At 42.9% G+C, this 19,836-nt stretch overlaps 1 protein-coding gene and 1 long non-coding RNA gene across 6 annotated transcripts in view; both read left to right on the top strand.

The window, feature by feature from the left end:
• Positions 1-721: 721 nt before the first annotated feature.
• LOC308677489 lies at positions 722-13,692 on the top strand. 4 transcript variants are annotated; one of them, XR_014028504.1, is made up of 6 exons: positions 722-860; positions 2,622-2,755; positions 5,629-5,765; positions 11,417-11,650; positions 12,912-13,079; positions 13,184-13,692. It is a non-coding gene; the product is annotated as an uncharacterized lncRNA (long non-coding RNA). The 4 variants fall into 4 exon arrangements; XR_014028505.1 differs by lacking the exon at positions 12,912-13,079; XR_014028506.1 differs by lacking the exon at positions 11,417-11,650.
• A 3,619-nt stretch (positions 13,693-17,311) lies between these two features.
• Positions 17,312-19,836, top strand: part of TMEM245 (transmembrane protein 245) — a 139,209-nt gene continuing 136,684 nt past the window's right edge. For both annotated transcript variants that reach the window (XM_081343489.1, XM_081343488.1), the window contains exon 1: positions 17,312-17,938. In XM_081343489.1, the coding sequence (XP_081199615.1) occupies positions 17,390-17,938 (549 nt within the window). In that variant the 5' untranslated portion in view covers positions 17,312-17,389. The remainder of the gene's footprint in view (positions 17,939-19,836) is intronic.

Here is a 19,836-nt window from a genome sequence, read left to right on the forward strand (position 1 = left end):
TATTTTGGGGAAAATATGGTACTAAATGCATCCATCTGGCTGATGGTCTTAACTGGGGCTGATTTTTAGGGTAGAACTTATATTATGAACATCTTGAAAAATGACGCTAGAGCTAAATGGCGAGGGTCCGGGATATCTGAGGGAACACCTGCTGCCGGCTCAAGCTCCCTTCGTCCAGTGCGCTCCCACAGGGAGGGTCTTCTCAGGGTGCCGCCGGTAAAAGATTGCCGGTGGATAACACCCAGGGGGAGGGCCTTCTCAGTGGGTGCACCTGCCCTTTGGAACCAGCTGCCAATGGAGCTTAGGACTGCCCCCGACCTCTGTTCATTCTGCAAGGACCTGAAGACCTGGCTCTTCGAGCTCTCTGGCCCAGGCTGAGAATTTTAATTTTAATTTTAACTGGGGTTTTTATTTGTTCAGGGATTGATATAATTTTTTAATTGTTTTTAACTTTTGTATTTTTTGTTTTAATCACCCTGTAAACCGCCCTGAGTCCTTCGGGAAAGGGCGGTATATAAATATAATAAAATAAATAAAAATAAAATAAATAAATATTTTCTGGGTAGGTCTTATTTTGGGGAAATGGTATACATCTTTCATATAAATGATAAGAGTTTGTGTAATTTTCCAATACAGAAATGTATGCCACATTTTGTTTGAATATTGTTAAAAGGGTTTTATCCAGGCTAATATTTCACCATTTTTCTTTTTAATTGTTTGTTTAAGGACACTTCTGGATAGAATGGAGAGAGGTACACTTGAAAACCAGGTGTGTAAATGCAGAAGTGACCACTGGTGACCTGCTACTTAGCTTTAGATCTGAAAAACATGGCCCCACAACTATTACAGATGTGGCTTAGGTAAGCCTGAATTTAATAATAATAATAATAATAATAATAATAATAATAATAATAATAATAATAATAATAATAATAATAATAATAATAATAATAATAATAGGAGGAGGAAGAAGATGACAACTGGATAGTGGATTTTTTTTTAGATTTTGCAAGCTGCCATAAATTTGTTTAAATAAATAAATTAAAATATAATCCTGTCATTTTGGCAGTGTATTAAACTCAATGAGGCTTATCAGTACATATATGTTAGGACTGGGTTGCGGTGTTTAACAAAGGTTGGCTTTTACTTGGCAACTGATGTCTAGGGCAGGGCTTTTCAACCTTTTCACCCATTGTACCACTTTTAGGATAAGGCAATGTCTGAGTACCACCAGTCGCCCAGCAAGGTGTCAAAAACTTTAGGTTCTCCATCTTTAGATCTCTTTCTTCTAATTTTCCTTCTGAGTTACTAGTTCCTTTTTTGTAGTCATTGTCTGGATTTGTAAGTTTAGGTTAGAAAATTGTTCTTTTATCCCATTTGCATTATTTTTAGTCTCATCATGAAATGAAACAATTGTCTCTTGGATTGATTTCAATAGAAAAAGAATTCCTTTCTGAGATTCATTAATATTTTCTTGTTGGTATATCAAGCTGAGGGTTTTGGAGACAAGTGTTAAAGATGTTTTTTTTATCATTTGAGGCTAAGTATGAAACACCTATTTTGTTTTTGTATGTAGTCTTTATAGTCCAACACAGATAAGCAGCCCAAGAGGTTTTTTTTTTCCTTTTCCCAGTTGCAGTCTGGAAAAGTGAAAGTTTCCAGGAACAACAGAGGGTCTTATTTAAGTCCGGGCTTCAAGCCAAGTTTGCTTTAAGCATAATAAATTGTAGTGACACTAGATGTCTTTGATACCACCTTCCAGTTTACCAAATCCAAGCCTATTTTACAGACTTTCAAATATCTTTTCTAAAAAAAAAAGTCTGAAAATAAGATCGGGTCTTATATTAATTTGTGCTCCAAAAGAAGCATTAGGGCTTATTTTCCACTTAGATCTTATTTTGGGGAAAATATGGTACTAAATGCATCCATCTGGCTGATGGTCTTAACTGGGGCTGATTTTTAGGGTAGAACTTATATTATGAACATCTTGAAAAATGACGCTAGAGCTAAATGGCGAGGGTCCGGGATATCTGAGGGAACACCTGCTGCCGGCATCAAGCTCCCTTCGTCCAGTGCGCTCCCACAGGGAGGGTCTTCTCAGGGTGCCGCCGGTAAAAGATTGCCGGTGGATAACACCCAGGGGGAGGGCCTTCTCAGTGGGTGCACCTGCCCTTTGGAACCAGCTGCCAATGGAGCTTAGGACTGCCCCCGACCTCCGTTCATTCTGCAAGGACCTGAAGACCTGGCTCTTCGAGCTCTCTGGCCCAGGCTGAGAATTTTAATTTTAATTTTAACTGGGGTTTTTATTTGTTCAGGGATTGATATAATTTTTTAATTGTTTTTAACTTTTGTATTTTTTGTTTTAATCACCCTGTAAACCGCCCTGAGTCCTTCGGGAAAGGGCGGTATATAAATATAATAAAATAAATAAAAATAAAATAAATAAATATTTTCTGGGTAGGTCTTATTTTGGGGAAATGGTATACATCTTTCATATAAATGATAAGAGTTTGTGTAATTTTCCAATACAGAAATGTATGCCACATTTTGTTTGAATATTGTTAAAAGGGTTTTATCCAGGCTAATATTTCACCATTTTTCTTTTTAATTGTTTGTTTAAGGACACTTCTGGATAGAATGGAGAGAGGTACACTTGAAAACCAGGTGTGTAAATGCAGAAGTGACCACTGGTGACCTGCTACTTAGCTTTAGATCTGAAAAACATGGCCCCACAACTATTACAGATGTGGCTTAGGTAAGCCTGAATTTAATAATAATAATAATAATAATAATAATAATAATAATAATAATAATAATAATAATAATAATAATAATAATAATTATTATTAATAATAATAATAATAATAATAGGAGGAGGAGGAAGAAGATGACAACTGGATAGTGGATTTTTTTTTTAGATTTTGCAAGCTGCCATAAATTTGTTTAAATAAATAAATTAAAATATAATCCTGTCATTTTGGCAGTGTATTAAACTCAATGAGGCTTATCAGTACATATATGTTAGGACTGGGTTGCGGTGTTTAACAAAGGTTGGCTTTTACTTGGCAACTGATGTCTAGGGCAGGGCTTTTCAACCTTTTCACCCATTGTACCACTTTTAGGATAAGGCAATGTCTGAGTACCACCAGTCGCCCAGCAAGGTGTCAAAAACATGACACCCCCCCCCAAAAAATGGAAAAAAAATTATAAACTACAGATAGTTCTCGACTTACAATTTGCTTAGTGACTGTTCAAAGTTATGACAGCACTGAAAAGTGACTTATGACCATTTTCCACACTTATGACTGTTGCAGCATCACCAGGGTCATGTGATTTACATTCGGATGCTTGGCAACTGATCCATACTTATGACGGTCCCAGTGTCCCAGTGTCATGTGATCACCTTTTGCAACTTTTTGACAAGCGAAGTCAATGGCTGGGGGGGGGGGGAGCTCATCACTCAGGTTGCAGGGTGCCTGTGTATGGGGAATCCATGGGTCTCTGGTGGAGGGGGTGGGTACCCTCCTTCCTCCCTCTCTCCCATTGTCCCTTCCTTCTTTTCTTATTTCTTTCTTTGTCCCTTCCTCCTTCCCTCCCTCCCTTCCATTGTCCCTCCCTCCCTCAGGTTGTAGGGTGCCTGTGTGTGTGGGGGGGGGAATCCATGAGTTACTATTGTGAGTGGGCAGGAGAGAAACCAAACTTTCCAATAGGCGTGTTTCTGTTTATCCCTACCTTTCTTTTTTCCTTCCTTTCTTCCTTCCCTCCCTCCCTAAGTCTAAGGCTTGGAGAGGGGTGGAGGGGTTGGTGAGGAAAGAGCAGAGAGAATCCACTGGACTCTGCCTCTGGCTGCAGCTTCTCCTCCAATTGGTCCCACTTTCCCTGCGCAGACCAAACTGGAGATCCCCTCCAGTTTTTCAAGCGGGGTGCCTTCGCTTGCCAGCTCGCTCTCCTGGTTCTCAAGTTAGGTGTGTCCTTAGGGCTAAGGGAGGGATAGGCAACCTTGGCTTTTTGATGACTCACTCAGGAATTCTGGGAGTTGAAGTCCACGAGTCATAAAAGAGCCAAGTTTGCCTACCCCTGGGCTAAGGGGCTGCTCCAGCTGCTGCAATCAGACAGCTCAAGCGGCAGAAAAAAGTCGACAAGCGAAGGCAAGCATAGTCAGGATGCTTCCCACAGCTGTGGGAGAAGACACCTTGGGGGCAGGGTGGGACGCTTCCTTCCCCAGGAGGAGCCGGCAGGCCAGGCGGTGGCCACAGCAGGCACGGAGGGCTTCGGCTTTCCAGAGCTGGGAAGAAGGAAACTGAGCTTGTTCCGGATCCTTGTGTGCCACAGCGGGGCCAGCTGCTCCTCCCCGTGGCTTCCAGCGCATGCCCACAGAACCCTGCCTCCCGACTGCTCACTCAGCGTTATCTATCCCGAGACAAGGACACAGCGGGGAGAAGTGGCGAGAGAGGAAGGGAAGGGAGGAGAGGAGGGTGCTGATGCCGCGTCTCCATCACCTGCCTGCCCGCCACCACAGCAGCCTCCGCCGGCTGGAAGCAGCACTGCACGGGAGACTCCGCGTCGCAACCAGGCGGGAGGGTTGGGTCCCAGCCAGGTGACCGGGCAGGCAAATGAGGTCAGAGGAGTGACACCGCAGCCAGGTCCCTGGCTTGGAGACATCTCAGCTGATCAGGCTTTTAGATTGCCCATTCCAGCCAGCCACTTTCTAGGGCAGCTATGGGTTGTCAATTGAAAAACACAGGGAGTAGCAGTAAGCCGTAGTGGCAGGCACTGGGTCACACCTCCCGCTCAGCGAAGAGAAATCACCTCAGCAGGTCTTAAGTGGAGCTACCAAATCTGGGCTGCTGATATCCAGTAGGCAAGAGAAGGCCTCGTGAACAGGACAGCCACACATGGCAGAGGTGCTGCTTGGGGCCGGAGGGGAGGCCGGGCAGATTGCAGGCACTGGTGGCAGTGCCAACATGGAGGGACTCGCCCATGTGATCATCCTACAGCCCCGAGCAGCGCCTCTGCCATGCGCATCTGTCCCGCTCACATGTGCGTTTGCCCTCCATGCTGCTGCCGCTGCCAGTGCCTACAATCTGCCTGGGGAACAGAAAGGAAGGTCTCAATAGAGATATACAAGATGCTGATTTCACACATTACTAGAATAAGATGGTCGATAAGATTGAATATTGTATAATTATATATAAATGGTATGTATATAAAATGTATATAAAACACAAAAATGATGTAAGACAAGAAGGAATGTCAGAACATTAACACTTTGTCCAAAGTTTTAAATAATAAAATTTGTAATAATTTTTTTTAAAAAAAGAAGCAGAATTGTGACAGGCCTGTCTTAGGACTCCTCTGATCTTTCCTATGTACAGTTGCTCTCTTCTGCATGGTAACTACTCACCATGTCAGAAATTGCAACAGCTCTGAAATATTGGAATTCTTACTCTTCTCAGAAAAAATAGGGCACATCAATATATGGATATTACTTTGGAAGCAGCTGAGAATAAGGATACTGGATCTATTATAATAATAATAGCTTGACAAAGGTTGAACAGCCTGACTAGAAGACTGTGTAGTTTTAAAAGCACATTGTAACATCATCTTTTATTCCTTTTGTATTTACAGAAGTTCAGAAGAGGGGGAGGAAGATGAAGAAGACTAATCCTACTCAGTGCTTTTTTTTTGTAAAAGAAAAAGGTGCCAGAACTCACACATGTCATACAACCCGCCTTGCCTACCCTACAAGGTTTCATCCCAAAAAGGTGCCGGAACTCCGTTTTGAGCATTCTATGACAAAAAAAGCCCTGATCCTACTTATCTAGAGCAGTTATTACTAAATATTATATTATTAAATACATTATTTGTTATTCACCTTTTTATTTTATTGGGATCTAAGATGGCGGACGTGCAGGCGGACGTGTTAGGCTGAGCTCTGCAGGTCCTAGAAAAGAGGTGTCCTAGGAGCCCCTCAGGGGTGTTTTATACCCTCTGTGTTGGGGTGAAGTGCAGTGGCAATGATTTAGGCAGCTGGACAAAGCTGTCTGCTGCCTGCTAACCTGGTTGTTGGCGTTCCGCTGGGCTGTTGGTCTGCTGCTTGCCGGGCTGGATGTTCGCGGCATCTTTCCGCTGTGTCGGGCAACCTCCGAGCTGCTTTCGACGGCGTCTGGCATTTTCGGCGTTTTCGGCGGCTGGTGGCGGTGTTTTCGGCGGCGACGGAGCCGGCGTCTTCGGATGGCTCCCGACTGTTGACGACTTCGGCGGAGATGTTTGCGGACCGCTTTGGGCCGTTTCTTTGGTCGTCCTGGTTCTGCTTTCAACTATGTCGGCGACGGCGCTTTCGGCCCATTTCGATGGCGACGGCGGCGGCGGCGTTGCTCCCGGGCCGTTCTGGGCCACTTTGTTATCGACCGCTGCGGTTTGGCCTGCTCCTCTCGGACTGTTTGTCCCGCTGCCGCCGGGCCTTTTCGGCCCGCTTTCCATCGGCGGTGGCGATGGCGTCTCCTGGATTGTTTTCGGCTTCGGCGGCGTTCTGGTGGCAATGGTGATGGCGGCGGCGTCCGTAGCGGCGCTCCAGCAGTGGTAGCGGCCTCGATGGCTTGGCGGTGGTGTTGTGGTCGACCTACCTTCTCCTCTGTCTGCTCTGCTTGCTCCAGATGGTCTGGCACCCTCACTGTTTCTGGTGGCCCCGAAGGTTCCTGGGTTAGCCGGTTAACCCCGGTGGAGCCCAGTGGAGTCCAGCGGACCCTGGTTATTCCGGAGGATCCTGAAAGACCTACGCTCTCCATGGCACCTGTTGTGATCCGGTCGGTGCCGTTGGATTTTGAGGGGGCTCCAGGGAAATCAGTAGACTTGGGGGAGTCAGACTTTGTAGATCACACTCTGGAAGGCCCCAATGACTGTAGAACTGAGGGCCCATGGAGTTGTGGCCAGGTACAACCTCCTGGAATGGCGGAGCAGCGGAGGACTTGGCCGTTAGCAGAGCAGACTATGATGGCTTGCTACATTACTATACTCCTGCCTTTACAAACTATCGTGCATTGTCTTTTACACAGCATCCCCAAAGGATTCAGAGGACCCTGGGTATTAGCCACCGTGAGAGGGTGGCTTGAACTTACATCTGCTGCCCCTAGAGGTGAGAGCTCAATGGGGCATGCTATACCCAGAGTGGTTGTTTCAGACCAACCCCCCCCCCGGGAATTGGCTCTGCGATCGTCGTGAGAGGACGGTGGTCGGCCTGCCCGGGGGGTTCACCCAGCTGAGTGGCAGTAGCTGGGTGGAGGGCTGGGACACCTATTTATCCTCTGTCTAGATCCTCCTTATTGACTATCGACTATGGACTGCCTTTTATCTGGACTGCTCCTTATGCCTTATTTTAAGTACTCTTTCACGGACTTGTTCGCCCTCAGGGGTGCTCCCCCTTCCTGGGTGCGACCCGCCTTTCTAGCTGCTTATAATCTCGAGGAAGGGCCCATTTATTGGGACCCTGAGAGATGGCTGGGCACGGGTAGGGGCCTTCGACGTAAACCCAACAAGAGGCCCCTGGTTAGTTTTTTGTCTAAATTTTTTTGGGGGTTAGGGAGGGGGGAGGGTACTGCTTACAAGCGGTGAGGCACTCCGACCCTCTGGTTCCGCCCCGAGGTCCCGGGAGTGAGGATGTGCAGCCTCCTGAGCTCTGGCTGGTGTACTTGAATGCCACGTCTGTCGCTAACAAAGCTCCTCTCGTCTGTGATTTGGTCGAGGGTGAGCAGGCGGACCTGGCTTGCATCACGGAGACTTGGTTGGGCCCAGAGGGCGGGATTCCTCTGGTTGATCTTTGCCCACCAGGTTTCCGGGTGCTACACCGGCCTCGGGCTCAGGGTAGGGGTGGGAGTGTGGCTGTTGTTATGAGGGAGACCTTGTGTCCGCGGGAGGCCACCGTTCCCCAGATAGTCGGGTGTGAGTCTCTCTTCTTGAGATGCGGCCCTGGTGCACAGTTGGGCTTGCTGCTGGTGTACCTTTCGCTTAGTCATGCAGCAGCAGCCCTGCCTGAGCTTCTCGATGTCCTCTCTGGGTTGGTGATTGAGTTCCCGAAACTTATAGTTTTGGGGGACTTCAATCTACCATCTCTGGGAGGATCATCTGAGTTAGCTCGGGAGTTCATGGCTTCCATGAGGGCCATGGACCTGACGCAAGTAATTTCTGGACCAACTCATGTGGGAGGCCACACCCTTGACCTGATTTTCTTATCTGGACGGTGGTTAGATGATCTTGGTGGGGGCTTCCCAATTGTTATGCCCCTGTCATGGACCGATCATCATCTCCTGCGGCTGGTCTTCCGTTTTGCCACCCCCCGCCGTGGGTTCGTGGAACCAATTAGATGGTACCGCCCCAGACGCTTGATGGATCCCGAGAGGTTCCAGGCAGCGCTGGGGTCCCCACCTGCCTCCTTCGCTCACAGCTCGGCAGATGCCCTAGTGGAAGCCTGGGAAAGGGCAGCCACTGAGGCTCTTGACCAAGTTGTACCCTTGCGGCCCCTGACCCGGTGCAGATCCCGTCGAGCTCCATGGCTTTCCGCGGAGCTCCGGGAGATGAAGCGTCGGAGATGGGGCCTAGAGAGCGGTTGGAGATCCAGCCGATCCGAATCCGACCGATTGCGACTAAGAGCCTATATCAGGTCTTATCTCGCTGCGATAAGGGTGGCGAGGTCTAATCACTTTGCTACCCTTATCGCGTCCGCAGATAATCGCCCGGCCGCCCTGTTTAGGGTGACTCGCTCCCTCCTTAATCAAGAGGTGAGGGAGGAACCCTTGCAGGGTCGTGCCGAGGAGTTTAACCAACATCTGTCGGACAAAATCGCTCGGATTCGGACCGGTCTGGACTCTGACTGGGCAGAGTCTGACGATCAGGACACGGGCGGTCTTGTCGATATCACCTGGGAGGAGTTTGATTCTGTGACTCCGGAGGAAGTGGACAGGATTATGGGGAGGCTGAGCTCCACCACGTTTATTGGACCCGTGCCCTTCCTGGCTGGTCTATGCAGCACGGGAGAGGACACGCAGCTGGTTCCAGGCAGTTATATTGGCTTCTTTGAATGAGGGTAGCTTCCCTGCCGTCTTGAAAGAGGCGGTGGTGAGGCCTCTCCTCAAGATGCCTGCCTTGGACCCAGCTGTATTGAACAACTTTCGTCCGGTCTCCAACCTTCGCTTTCTTGCGAAGGTTGTTGAGAGTGTGGTGGCGCATCAGCTCCCTCTGGTCCTGGATGAAGCGGATTATCTAGACCCGTACCAATCGGGTTTCAGGCCCGGGTACAGCACGGAGACGGCATTGGTCGCGTTGGTGAATGATCTCTGGAGGGCTCGGAACAGGGGACATTCCTCTGTTCTAGTCCTATTAGACCTCTCAGCGGCTTTCGATACCATCGACCATGGTATCTTGCTGCGGCGTCTCAGGGGACTGGGAGTGGGAGGCACGGTTTTACAGTGGTTCTCCTCCTATCTCCAGGGACGTTCGCAGTCGGTGTTGACAGGAGGGCAGAGGTCGACCGCGAGGTCTCTCGTTTGTGGAGTTCCTCAGGGGTCGGTCCTCTCGCCTCTCCTGTTCAACATCTATATGAAACCACTGGGTGAGATCATTCGTGGCTTTGGAGTTGGGTATCATCAGTACGCTGATGATACCCAGCTTTTTCTTTCGACCCTAAACCACCCCAGTGATGCCCTCAACGTGATGTCCCGTTGCCTGGAGGCGGTTCGGGTCTGGATGGGGAGGAACAGGCTTCAACTCAACCCCGACAAGACTGAGTGGTTTTGCATACCTTCATCCCAGGCCAATTTGGATATTCCATCTCTCTCCATGGGGGGTGAACTATTACCCCCCGTAGATAGGGCTCGCAACTTGGGAGTCCTCCTAGATTCACAGCTTACCTTGGAAGATCATATAGTGGCTGTGACTAGGGGGGCTTTCGCCCAGGTTCTCCTGGTGCGCCAGTTGCGGCCCTATCTAGGCCGGGATGACTTATGCACGGTCACTCACGCGCTCGTGACCTCTCGTCTGGACTACTGCAACGCTCTCTACATGGGGCTGCCCTTGAGGACCACCCGGAGGCTCCAACTGGTACAGAATGCAGCCGCGAGAGTTGTGTTGGGAGTCTCCCGATACTCGCATGTTACACCTCTGCTCCGTGAGCTGCATTGGTTACCAGTTGTCTTCCGGTTAGATTCAAGGTACTAGTAATGGTGTTTAAAGCCCTACATGGCAGGGGTCCGGAATACCTCAGGGAACACCTGCTGCCGGCATCAACCTCCCTGCGCCCTGTGCGTTCCCACAGAGAAGGACTCCTCAGGGTGCCACCGATCAGAGAATGTCGATTGGTGGCCCCCAGGGGGAGATCCTTCTCTGTGGGCGCTCCGGAACTATGGAATCAGTTACCGGTAGAGCTCCGGATGGCGCCCGATCTTCGCTCCTTTCGCCGCGATCTAAAAACATTTTTATACGAACAAGCCGGCCTGGCCTGATGGGGGATTGGTGGGGTTTTTATTGCTGTATTTTTGGGGTTTTTATAAATGTATTGTATTAATTGTTTTTTAATGGGCAACTATTTAATCTTCTTTTAATATTTGTAATTTTGCATTTTATTCTTGCCCTGTTCACCGCCCTGAGTCCTTCGGGAGAAGGGCAGTATAGAAATATTAATAAACTAAACTAAACTAAACTAAACTATTGTTATCCTTATCCTATTTCAGAATAGCCATTCTCCTATCTGGAGCAAATGCAGTTGTATTGGGCTAAGGTTCTTATTACTCCTGGCCCTAGTGGCTACCAATCATAAAGTCTATAGATTTTCTGGTGTTTTACAAATATGTAGAACATTCACATGGCATTTCTATATGGCAAGATTACCCTTGTATGTATGTATTCATTTATTTATTGCATCTCTAGAAAATTTTCAATAATATTTTCAGCTTCCCAAATGCAGAATACAGTATCAGATCTTTTTATATCTATAACTAAAAGTATGACTATAAAGTATATCATAAAAAAGTAGCAGGAAGTGAAATAATACAGTGTGATTAAATCCACATTTGCAGTACAAAATGAAAATGTAACATATTAAAAAAGACTGGGGAATGTAACAATATTGATTTGATAGCAAAATAGAAAAATTAGTTGTATAAGACTATTCTCTTTTTTTAGTGAAAACATTCTATTTTCCTCACTTCATTTGTCAGGAGCATCTGAAAACAACATTTGAGAAAGCTATCATAGTTCTAATTGAGAGATGTGAGAATATAAACTCTTTCTAAAATGTTGTCCATAGATGTTGAGCCCATTCCAATTGTGGCAGAAGTGGAAGGTCCTAGGAATCTGATTTGCTAGCAATGATGGGGAAGTTTGGCAAGTCCTTGTCTAAATACCTGGGATTATTTTCTTTTGTTAGGAAAAGCAACCCTTTCAAGGGGGCAGCAGAGCTAGCAAAGTCCATTGTTAAAACAAGGAATCTCAAGACAATAAATCTGACTGAAGATGAAAGGATGAAGTTTGGCCAGAGTTGACTCCGGAGACTGCCTGGAGAAGTCCAGAACTCTAGAAGATAGGCTTAAGATACAGAAGGATCTCCACAGACTTGAACATTGGACACTATCTAACAAAATGAAATTCAGTGGTGAAAAAAGTAAGGGTTCCTCACTTAGGCAAGAAAAAACAAATGCACAGGTATAGTATAGGTCAGGGGTAAGCAAGCTTGGCTCTTTTGTGACTCGTGGACTTCAACTCCCAGAATTCCTGAACAAGCATGTTTGCTCAATAGTAGCAACTGTGAGCGGGATCTTGGACTCCTAGTGGACAGACATTTAAATATGAGCCAGCAGTGTGATGCAGCTGCCCAAAAAGCCAACTCATTGCTAAGCTGCATTAACAAAGGGATAGAATCAAGATCATGTGAAGTGTTAATGCCACTTTACAATGCCTTGGTAAGGCCACAGTTGGAATACTGCATTTAGTTTTGATCATCACAAAGTAAAAAAAATGTTGAGACTCTAGAAAGAATACAGAGAAGAGCAACAAAGATGATTAGCGGGCTGGGGGCTAAAAGGTATAAGGAACGGTTGCTGCAATTGGGTATGTCAAATTTAATGAAGAGAAGGACAAGGGGTGACATGATAGCATTGTTTCAATATCTCAGGGGTTGCCACATAAAAGAGGGAGTCAACCTCTTCTCCAAAGCACCTGAAGGCAGGACAAGAAGCAACAGATGGAAACTAATCAGAGAGAACCAACCTAGAACTAAGGAGAAATTTCCTGACAGAACAATTAATCAGTGGAACAACCTGCCTCCAGAAGCTGTGAATGCTCCAACACTGGAAGTTTTTAAGAAGAGATTGGATAGCCATTTGTCTGAAATGGTATAGGGTTTCCTGCCTGAGCAGAGGATTGGACTAGATGATCGCTAAGATCCCTTCCAATTGTAAGGTCCCAGTTCCTTACATGAACTTGAGATATCATATCAATCTAATCAGATAAGCCAAGTGGAGACTTCTTGATCAAGCAGCACTTTATTTGATCAAATTAAGCAGCTGGGTGGAACGCTGGCAGAATTACGTCCAGAAGTGCCTCACCTTAGAAAGTTGGTAGCATTGCTTTATAAACTTTTTTAGCCAATGAAAATCAGTCAACAGCCATTACATCATAAGAAAGACATCAATCATTCCTGTACACTCCTTTATTCCCTCCTTCAGTATATTGCATCCATTTACATGTTTCCCACGTTTGCATATTTCCCTGGTGCAAAAGCCGATTACAAAAAGCAAGAAAGCAACTGTTAGACTAAACAACTTCCCTTTGCTCCAGAACCCTTCATTTCCTCCCTTTAATTTTGTAACAGAATGCTTTCTGTTACTTGGTGGCCAATGACATATATTCCTTTGTTATTGCAGTGATAATCAGGACCTTGGCTGGCTTACTGGGTTTATCACTACTTACAGAGGATGCTCTGACCCTCATCCCCAAGATGGTTGAAGTAACTGTTCTTTGGATAACAGGAAACACCATGGAGCAATTCAGTATCTAGTAGCTTGGAAACACCTCCCCTCCTCAGAAAATGAGTGGGTCAATAAACACCATGTTAGGGCACCAAAGTTACTTAAGAGGTTTCATATAGAACATCCTAACAAACCAGACTAACATTTATATTTTATTTCCTCTACAGATGGACCTATCTTTCTTTTAAGGAGGGCAGATTGTCAGAATCCATTTATATCCCATTCCTAAATCCCTATCTGTATACTCCCAAATCTCACACCTCTCACTGAATTCTGCCATTCCCAAGGAGGAGGAGAAAAGATGTTTATTGGCTATCCCTATCCATTAGATGCAAGGTTGTTTATTCAGCCTGCCTGGAGGCCGTCATCAAAGACCAGGGAAAGAACCTTTGAACTGAGAAGAACAAAGAAAGGGGAGGGGGAGAGATTCTGGTTTGTATCTCCGATTAGAATCTGAAGGGGAGGAAGTAAATGTCGTAAAGGCATGGACGATCCCTCTTCCCATGGAAGGTTTTGACACCTAAACCTTAATTGATCCTGGACTGACCAAATGGACTGAAGGGAGGGGGCTTTACTTGGGAACACTTTAAAAGTATCAATCTGCAACACAGTTTCCAGATCCTGTCTAAATTTTCCACTGACAATCATGTTTTAGTAAAAGCTCCTGCTTGGACAATCCTGTCTCCAAGAGTTCTTCTTTCCTAAAACGTGGATTGGGGTGGGTCCTGACACTTAGTTTTCTCTATGTAGGAAATCTCTTCAGTGAAGATAGGCCACAAGAATCAGGTCTGCTCACTTTTTTTATTAAAAAAAAGATTTTGGACAATGTCGAGGATAATACAACATTGCATCTGACACAAGTGGGGTAGAAGACAGAAATAAAATATTAAAATAATATACATACATCAGAAACAAATGCAAATGCATGTTAGAAATTAAATGTACAGGCATCCAGTCCAAACCAAGAATAAGGTAAAAGAAAAAAGAAAAGAAATGCAAAACAATTGCAAAGAGGGCACTAGACCTATGTGATTTCTTAAATGTAATCAGTGTATAACATGATATTATTAGCAGTAATAATAATCTTAAAACTCAGCAGTATATTTCTGGAAAGGCAGGACTGATTTAATTATCTTTCCAAGTCCATAAAAACATCATGTCAGTACCTTCTTAATGGACTAATTCCTTAAAGATGAAGGCGTTTTTGAGATAAATAACATGACTAAATATCTCTTCCATCTAGCACTAAAGTGATCGTACATCAAAGAGGTCAGTTCTGTGGATAAGAATATTAATTTTTACCTGTACTATAAAGAAAATATTAGTCATGTCTTTATTTAAACTTGGCAATTCCAGCAGAATTAAAGAATAATATAGGAAATGCTGCATGTGATTTGAAAGAAACTTCTTTAAAATGTTGATTGCACAATTTCTAATTAAGAAGGTATAGAGTCTAAGTTGCATGCCTACATATAATTGAGTACACACTTAGGAATATACTACTTTAATGTAGTTAAAGGCTTAAATAGAGTGGTTATCAGTAAAAAAATTCCAATTACCAGAACTAGCTTCTGTTTTCAAGATTTTGGATTACATAATTCAAACAGGCATTATGTAATCACCTATTTAAACATTTTAATGTGTTCAATTTTGTGGCCATTCCTATCAAAGAACAACAAACAAGACAAATCTTTTAAAATACATTCTCAACTTAGAACCACAATTGAGCTCAAAATTTCTGTTGGTAAGCAAGATAGTTAAGTGATTTTTGCCCCATTTTATTTATTTTATTATATTTATATACCGCCCTTTCCCGAAGGACTCAGGGCGGTTATGTCCTTTCTTGCAGTGAATCATTCAATTGTTAAGTTAGTAGCACAGTTGTTAAATGAATCTGGTTTCCTCATTAACTTTGCTTGTCAGAAGGTTGCAAAAGGTGATCATATGACCCCAGGACATTGCAACCATCATAAATATGAACCAGTTGCCAAGTATCTGAATTTTAATAATCTGACCATGTGGATGCTGCAACATGTCACTTTTTCAGTGCTATTGTAACTTCAAGTGCTCACTAAACAAATTATTGTAAGTTGAAGACTACCTATATTGTGATTTTAGGAATACACACACAAACTGAGAGTTTGTGATAGGATATTATGATAGTAAAAAGCTCATCACTACTATAATGAGGGAAGCATGTTACATGCTAAGAGTATTATGGGATAGATGAAGCTTAAGCACAAGTACTAGATATGTAAGTTTGCATTAACTGACGTATGATCTTTTTTCTATAATTTTCTTGATTTAAAAAGGAATAAAAGTTATGTACAAATAATATTTAATTGTCCTTGTTAAAAGATCAGTGAGATACCCTCATTACTTCTGTGCAGAAATAAAGTTCCCTGAGTCTGTATGTCTTTTGGAAACATACATCAGATTAAAAAAATTGTCAGGTGCTCTGGCCAACAAATTCATAAAGGAGATTCTCTGTGTGATGACCAGATATAGTATGGGTATATTTGGCTTGGCACAGAACTTTTGTGAAAAAGATCTGGGTAAATCATAAGTGTTGTGTTGCTAAAAAAGGCAAAAGCAATTATAAATTCTGTCAACAGTAGTTGTAGATGAGGACAATAGTTCCTGTTGAAATAAAAAAGTGAAATATAAACCTATTAAACAAATGCATATTCTGTGTTGGTTATATTATCTAGAATTTTATGTTTTATTATTTTAATAAAGATGGTATAAATACTTTTAGCATGGCATCCATATCTCCTTCTAAGGTTCAGAAAACCTTGTTTTCTTTTTAATGAGTCACTTTTTTAATGTGCATAAACTAGCCTGTTCATAAACAATAGAGAGCATATTTTATACTTTCAAGTTGCAAGTCCAACTGGGAGAGTTAGTAATGCAACCCATACATTTGCTGCTTGTGGAATACTATCTAAAGTCAATGTTCTCTATTGTTCAATAGTCACATGTAATCAGTATCTTTTATTTGATCACTTGTTTTCTCACATATCAAATATACTAAATGTATGTCTCATTTATTTGTATACCCTATAAAAAATTAATCCTCTCCCCATAAACACTTTGGTTTTGCCTGAAATACTTGTGATTCATATTGTTGGGTAAGAGCGAAAAAGCCACTTTTGTAAAAGATATATTTTTCTCTTTCAACTTCAAAGTTCCTTCAACTTTATGCAACTCAACATGCCTGACTTTCTATACACCTTGTTCAGATACTCCTGTTCTGAGTGCTACCTTTTAAAGATTCAAACTAGAACAGGCTTAACTGAAGAAAATAGTGGAATAGTATAGAAATAATGTTCTTGCTCCCATTTGTACTTTAGAACAGCACAATCATGTCCTGACATCTATTTTATTCCTTTCCTCCTTGATTTTATCTTAATCTAATTCTAACTTATCATTAACACCTTAAACATTCATCAGCTATACATACTACTATTGCAAGCAAGGTAACTCCATACTGGGTGCATTTTATTTTTTTAACTATATTGCATTGTCTCTAATAAATGTTACTTACAGTCCATTTCTCTAACCAAAGTATTTTAAATTCTGTATCTATTTTCTTTCATATCCATTTCTTCTGCACAAACATACTTTTGTACTTTTTTCAGGCTTCCAGAAAATAAGACAGAAAGCCTCTAAAATTTAGAAAAGAAATTGCATTTGTTTTATAGATTGATAACTTCAGACTAATTTAAGTTTCTCACCTCATTCCCTCCCTATATTGTTCAGAGATTAATGATAAACTTTGAATTAGGATTTTCTGACTATGTGGTTGATAGAAGAGGGTATTTGTCGCTCAGGGCTGAATCATGGGGTCCTTGGTGCTCTGAGTTTTCTTCCAGATGTTTTGCTGAAGTTTCTATGCATTAATTGAAAATTACCAAAGTTAAATGAATACAATGTCGACCATGTGTCATATTTTATACCTGCCTGTTGATGTCCTGAATAACAATTTATGATAATAATAACAACACATATCAAATGAAATAAAATTTTATGGCACAAAACCGCTTAATCGGTTGGATTAAAATATCCTCAAAAATGGTAAGGATTCTGTCAATCTTCAGCAGAAAAATGTTAGCTTTTTAAATAAAAGCAGGTATACGTGCTCTATGCGTAACGGGCAGCTGTTACATTTCAGGCTCTGTTAAAAGCCGAATGCCAGTGTGTGCGTTCCCGGAACCGTATTTATTAATGCCTAGTGGCTGAGATAGGGAATTGCATTCCCCAGAATTCAGTGCGGCCTCATTGCTTTTCTACGGTTGGTGCGGTGCTTTTTTAAGCTGGAGTGTGGTGAGATGTGGGACATAGCAATAATATTAACGTCTTAGCTGAGCGATATGATTAAATACAAGTATGATGATTCTTCAAGTCCGATATCAGAATCTGAACTCGACCCAGATCCTCTGCATTATCCACCACCTCCTCCTCTGCAATTGCCGCGTCTGGAGAAACCGCTGCGCCAGGCCTTCTACAACACCGGAGCTCTGGTGCTGGTGGGACTATGCTGTGGGGTGGGAGTACTCATTTATTTTATCCTCGAGGCGTTTTTGCGTCCACTACTGTGGGCTGTCCTATGCGGCACCTTTTTGCACCCGTTCAAAAGTTCCCTGACGGCATTTGGCCGTCGCTGGCTGCGTCGCCTCCGCCATTCTAACACACCAGTATTTTTGGCTACTTTCTTATCGCCACTGTTTTTTGCTAATGCGGCCGCCGAAACAGTGGGCAATGAGATCATAGGGCGCCGTCGGCTTCTTATCCTTTTGAGTGCCGGAAGTCCCGTTTTGTATGGACTATACTGCGTCGGTACTTCCTTTGGAGTCCAGGTCGCTCTTGAGTATTCCGCCAGCATCATTTGCCGAGGACTAGATTATTTCAGTAGCCGTTGGGTAAGTTATAATAAACTTTGTGAAAGTAGCGGCATAGGTGGATTTACTCGTTATAGCGAGTTACATATTAACCAACCACCACGTCCGGCCCAGCCTGTTGGTCAGTCTAACCCACGTGAATTAGCATTACGAGTAAATTTCGGAGAAAATTCATAGGTGGGACGCATGCGTGAAGATTTTTGAACGAACAAGTTTAACCAGTAGCGACTTGAATTACCTCAGTGCAATTTGAACTAAGGTTACCCCCCCCCCTAAACTGTGCTAAACTGCAAAATCATTGAACTGAAGGGCATTAAAAATGACAATGCTTTTTGAAAGTAATGAGAGTCTATAGGAAAGAATTGAAAATAATTATTGAGCGTCATTTAAATAATTTCTTGTTACAAATGTAATCGATTAAACAAGAAACAGATCATAGAAGGAATGAAATGGATTACAGAAAAGTTATATATTGCTTTTTTAAAAAGCTGGATTTACAATACGTGTTGTTTTGATTGAAAATATGGTATCAAATATAAATGCAATAATGCTGTTTCTACTTTATTATTTTAATTGCTAATTCTAATGTTTTGTTTAATATAATTTTAATGCTTTCTCTTCATAACAATGCTTGTATTATTAGACTAGAATTTCAATGTTTAGGAATATTGTAGTAATAGATTTCAAGGACATCGTGACAGTCTTCTGGGATTGTAATAGACCTTGAACTAGAAATATGTGTGCAAGCTGTTTTGGTACCAAATGCTTGTCTTGTATTCAGTCAAACTGTACATTTAAGCAAGAAACAAGCAGTCGCCATCCCCTTCTTACCTATGATGCATTTCTCTATTTTTTTATAAATTTAAACAGAGTAGAACCAAGCATAGATTCATTTGTAAGGCATATGAGCAAATAAATAAATGAAGCTATTTTTCAACAGTGTATAAATCAGATAGAATATTTTTTAACATTAGGGAAGAATAAAATTGCCCTAACAGGTTGAATCCTAAGTTTAACCCACTAGTACTTTTGAGTACAGAATAAAAGAGTTAATTGATTTTAAAAATCAAAGTGATTATTGTTTCATGGCTAACTATTTCAACCTGTTAGGGCATTTCTATTCCTAATGTTAAAAAAAATAGGGAAGGTTGCAGTGTTGCACTGCCTTTTAAAAGATTAATCAAGATCACTTGCATCATAAGTGATGTGGGAAGCAAGGCAAAGCAACAGCCCAAACCTTGCTCCCAATTATTCTTGGAAAGAATGAGAATTAGCAGCCCACCAAACAGTTTTCCAGTAGTATGTTGCTATCCAGAAACCTGCTGGTCAACCAATTGACTAATTGCTGAGGGTTTATGGAGAACAGCAATATTGAAATCCCTTTTTGAGTTGCTGGATTTTGGCACTAGGGGCTGTATGGGAATTCCCTTAATTATTACTAGAGGTAGATTGTACAAGTTCTAATGATGCAAAATTGGAGAAGGGGACATTTGGGCACCATAAAAAATGTGCTATTGTCCTCGCTTCAAATAATTTGAGTGCTGCAAGTATAGAGTGAACAACCTGCCTAAATGTAAATCTTTGCTTTTCTCTACATTGAAACTCATTTTGCCCATTGTTCAAGTTGGTCAAGATCTTTTTGGATCCTGAATTTGTCTTCTGGGGTATTGGCTACTCCTGCCAATTTGGTGTCATTGCAGATTTGATGATTTCCCCTTCAATTCCCTCATCTAAGTCATTTATGATGATATTGAAGAGTACTGGGTCTAAGATGGAAATCTTGTGGTACCCCTCTGCTTACTTCTCTCCATGTGGATGTAGTGCCATTGAGGACTACTCATTGAGTATGGTTTGTCAGCCAACTACATATTTATCTGGTGTTGTATATTCCACCTTTTTCTAGTTTATCAGGGAGTAGG

The sequence above is a fragment of the Vipera berus genome, assembly GCF_964194415.1.
Source record: "Vipera berus genome assembly, chromosome: Z".
Classification (NCBI taxonomy): domain Eukaryota; kingdom Metazoa; phylum Chordata; class Lepidosauria; order Squamata; family Viperidae; genus Vipera; species Vipera berus.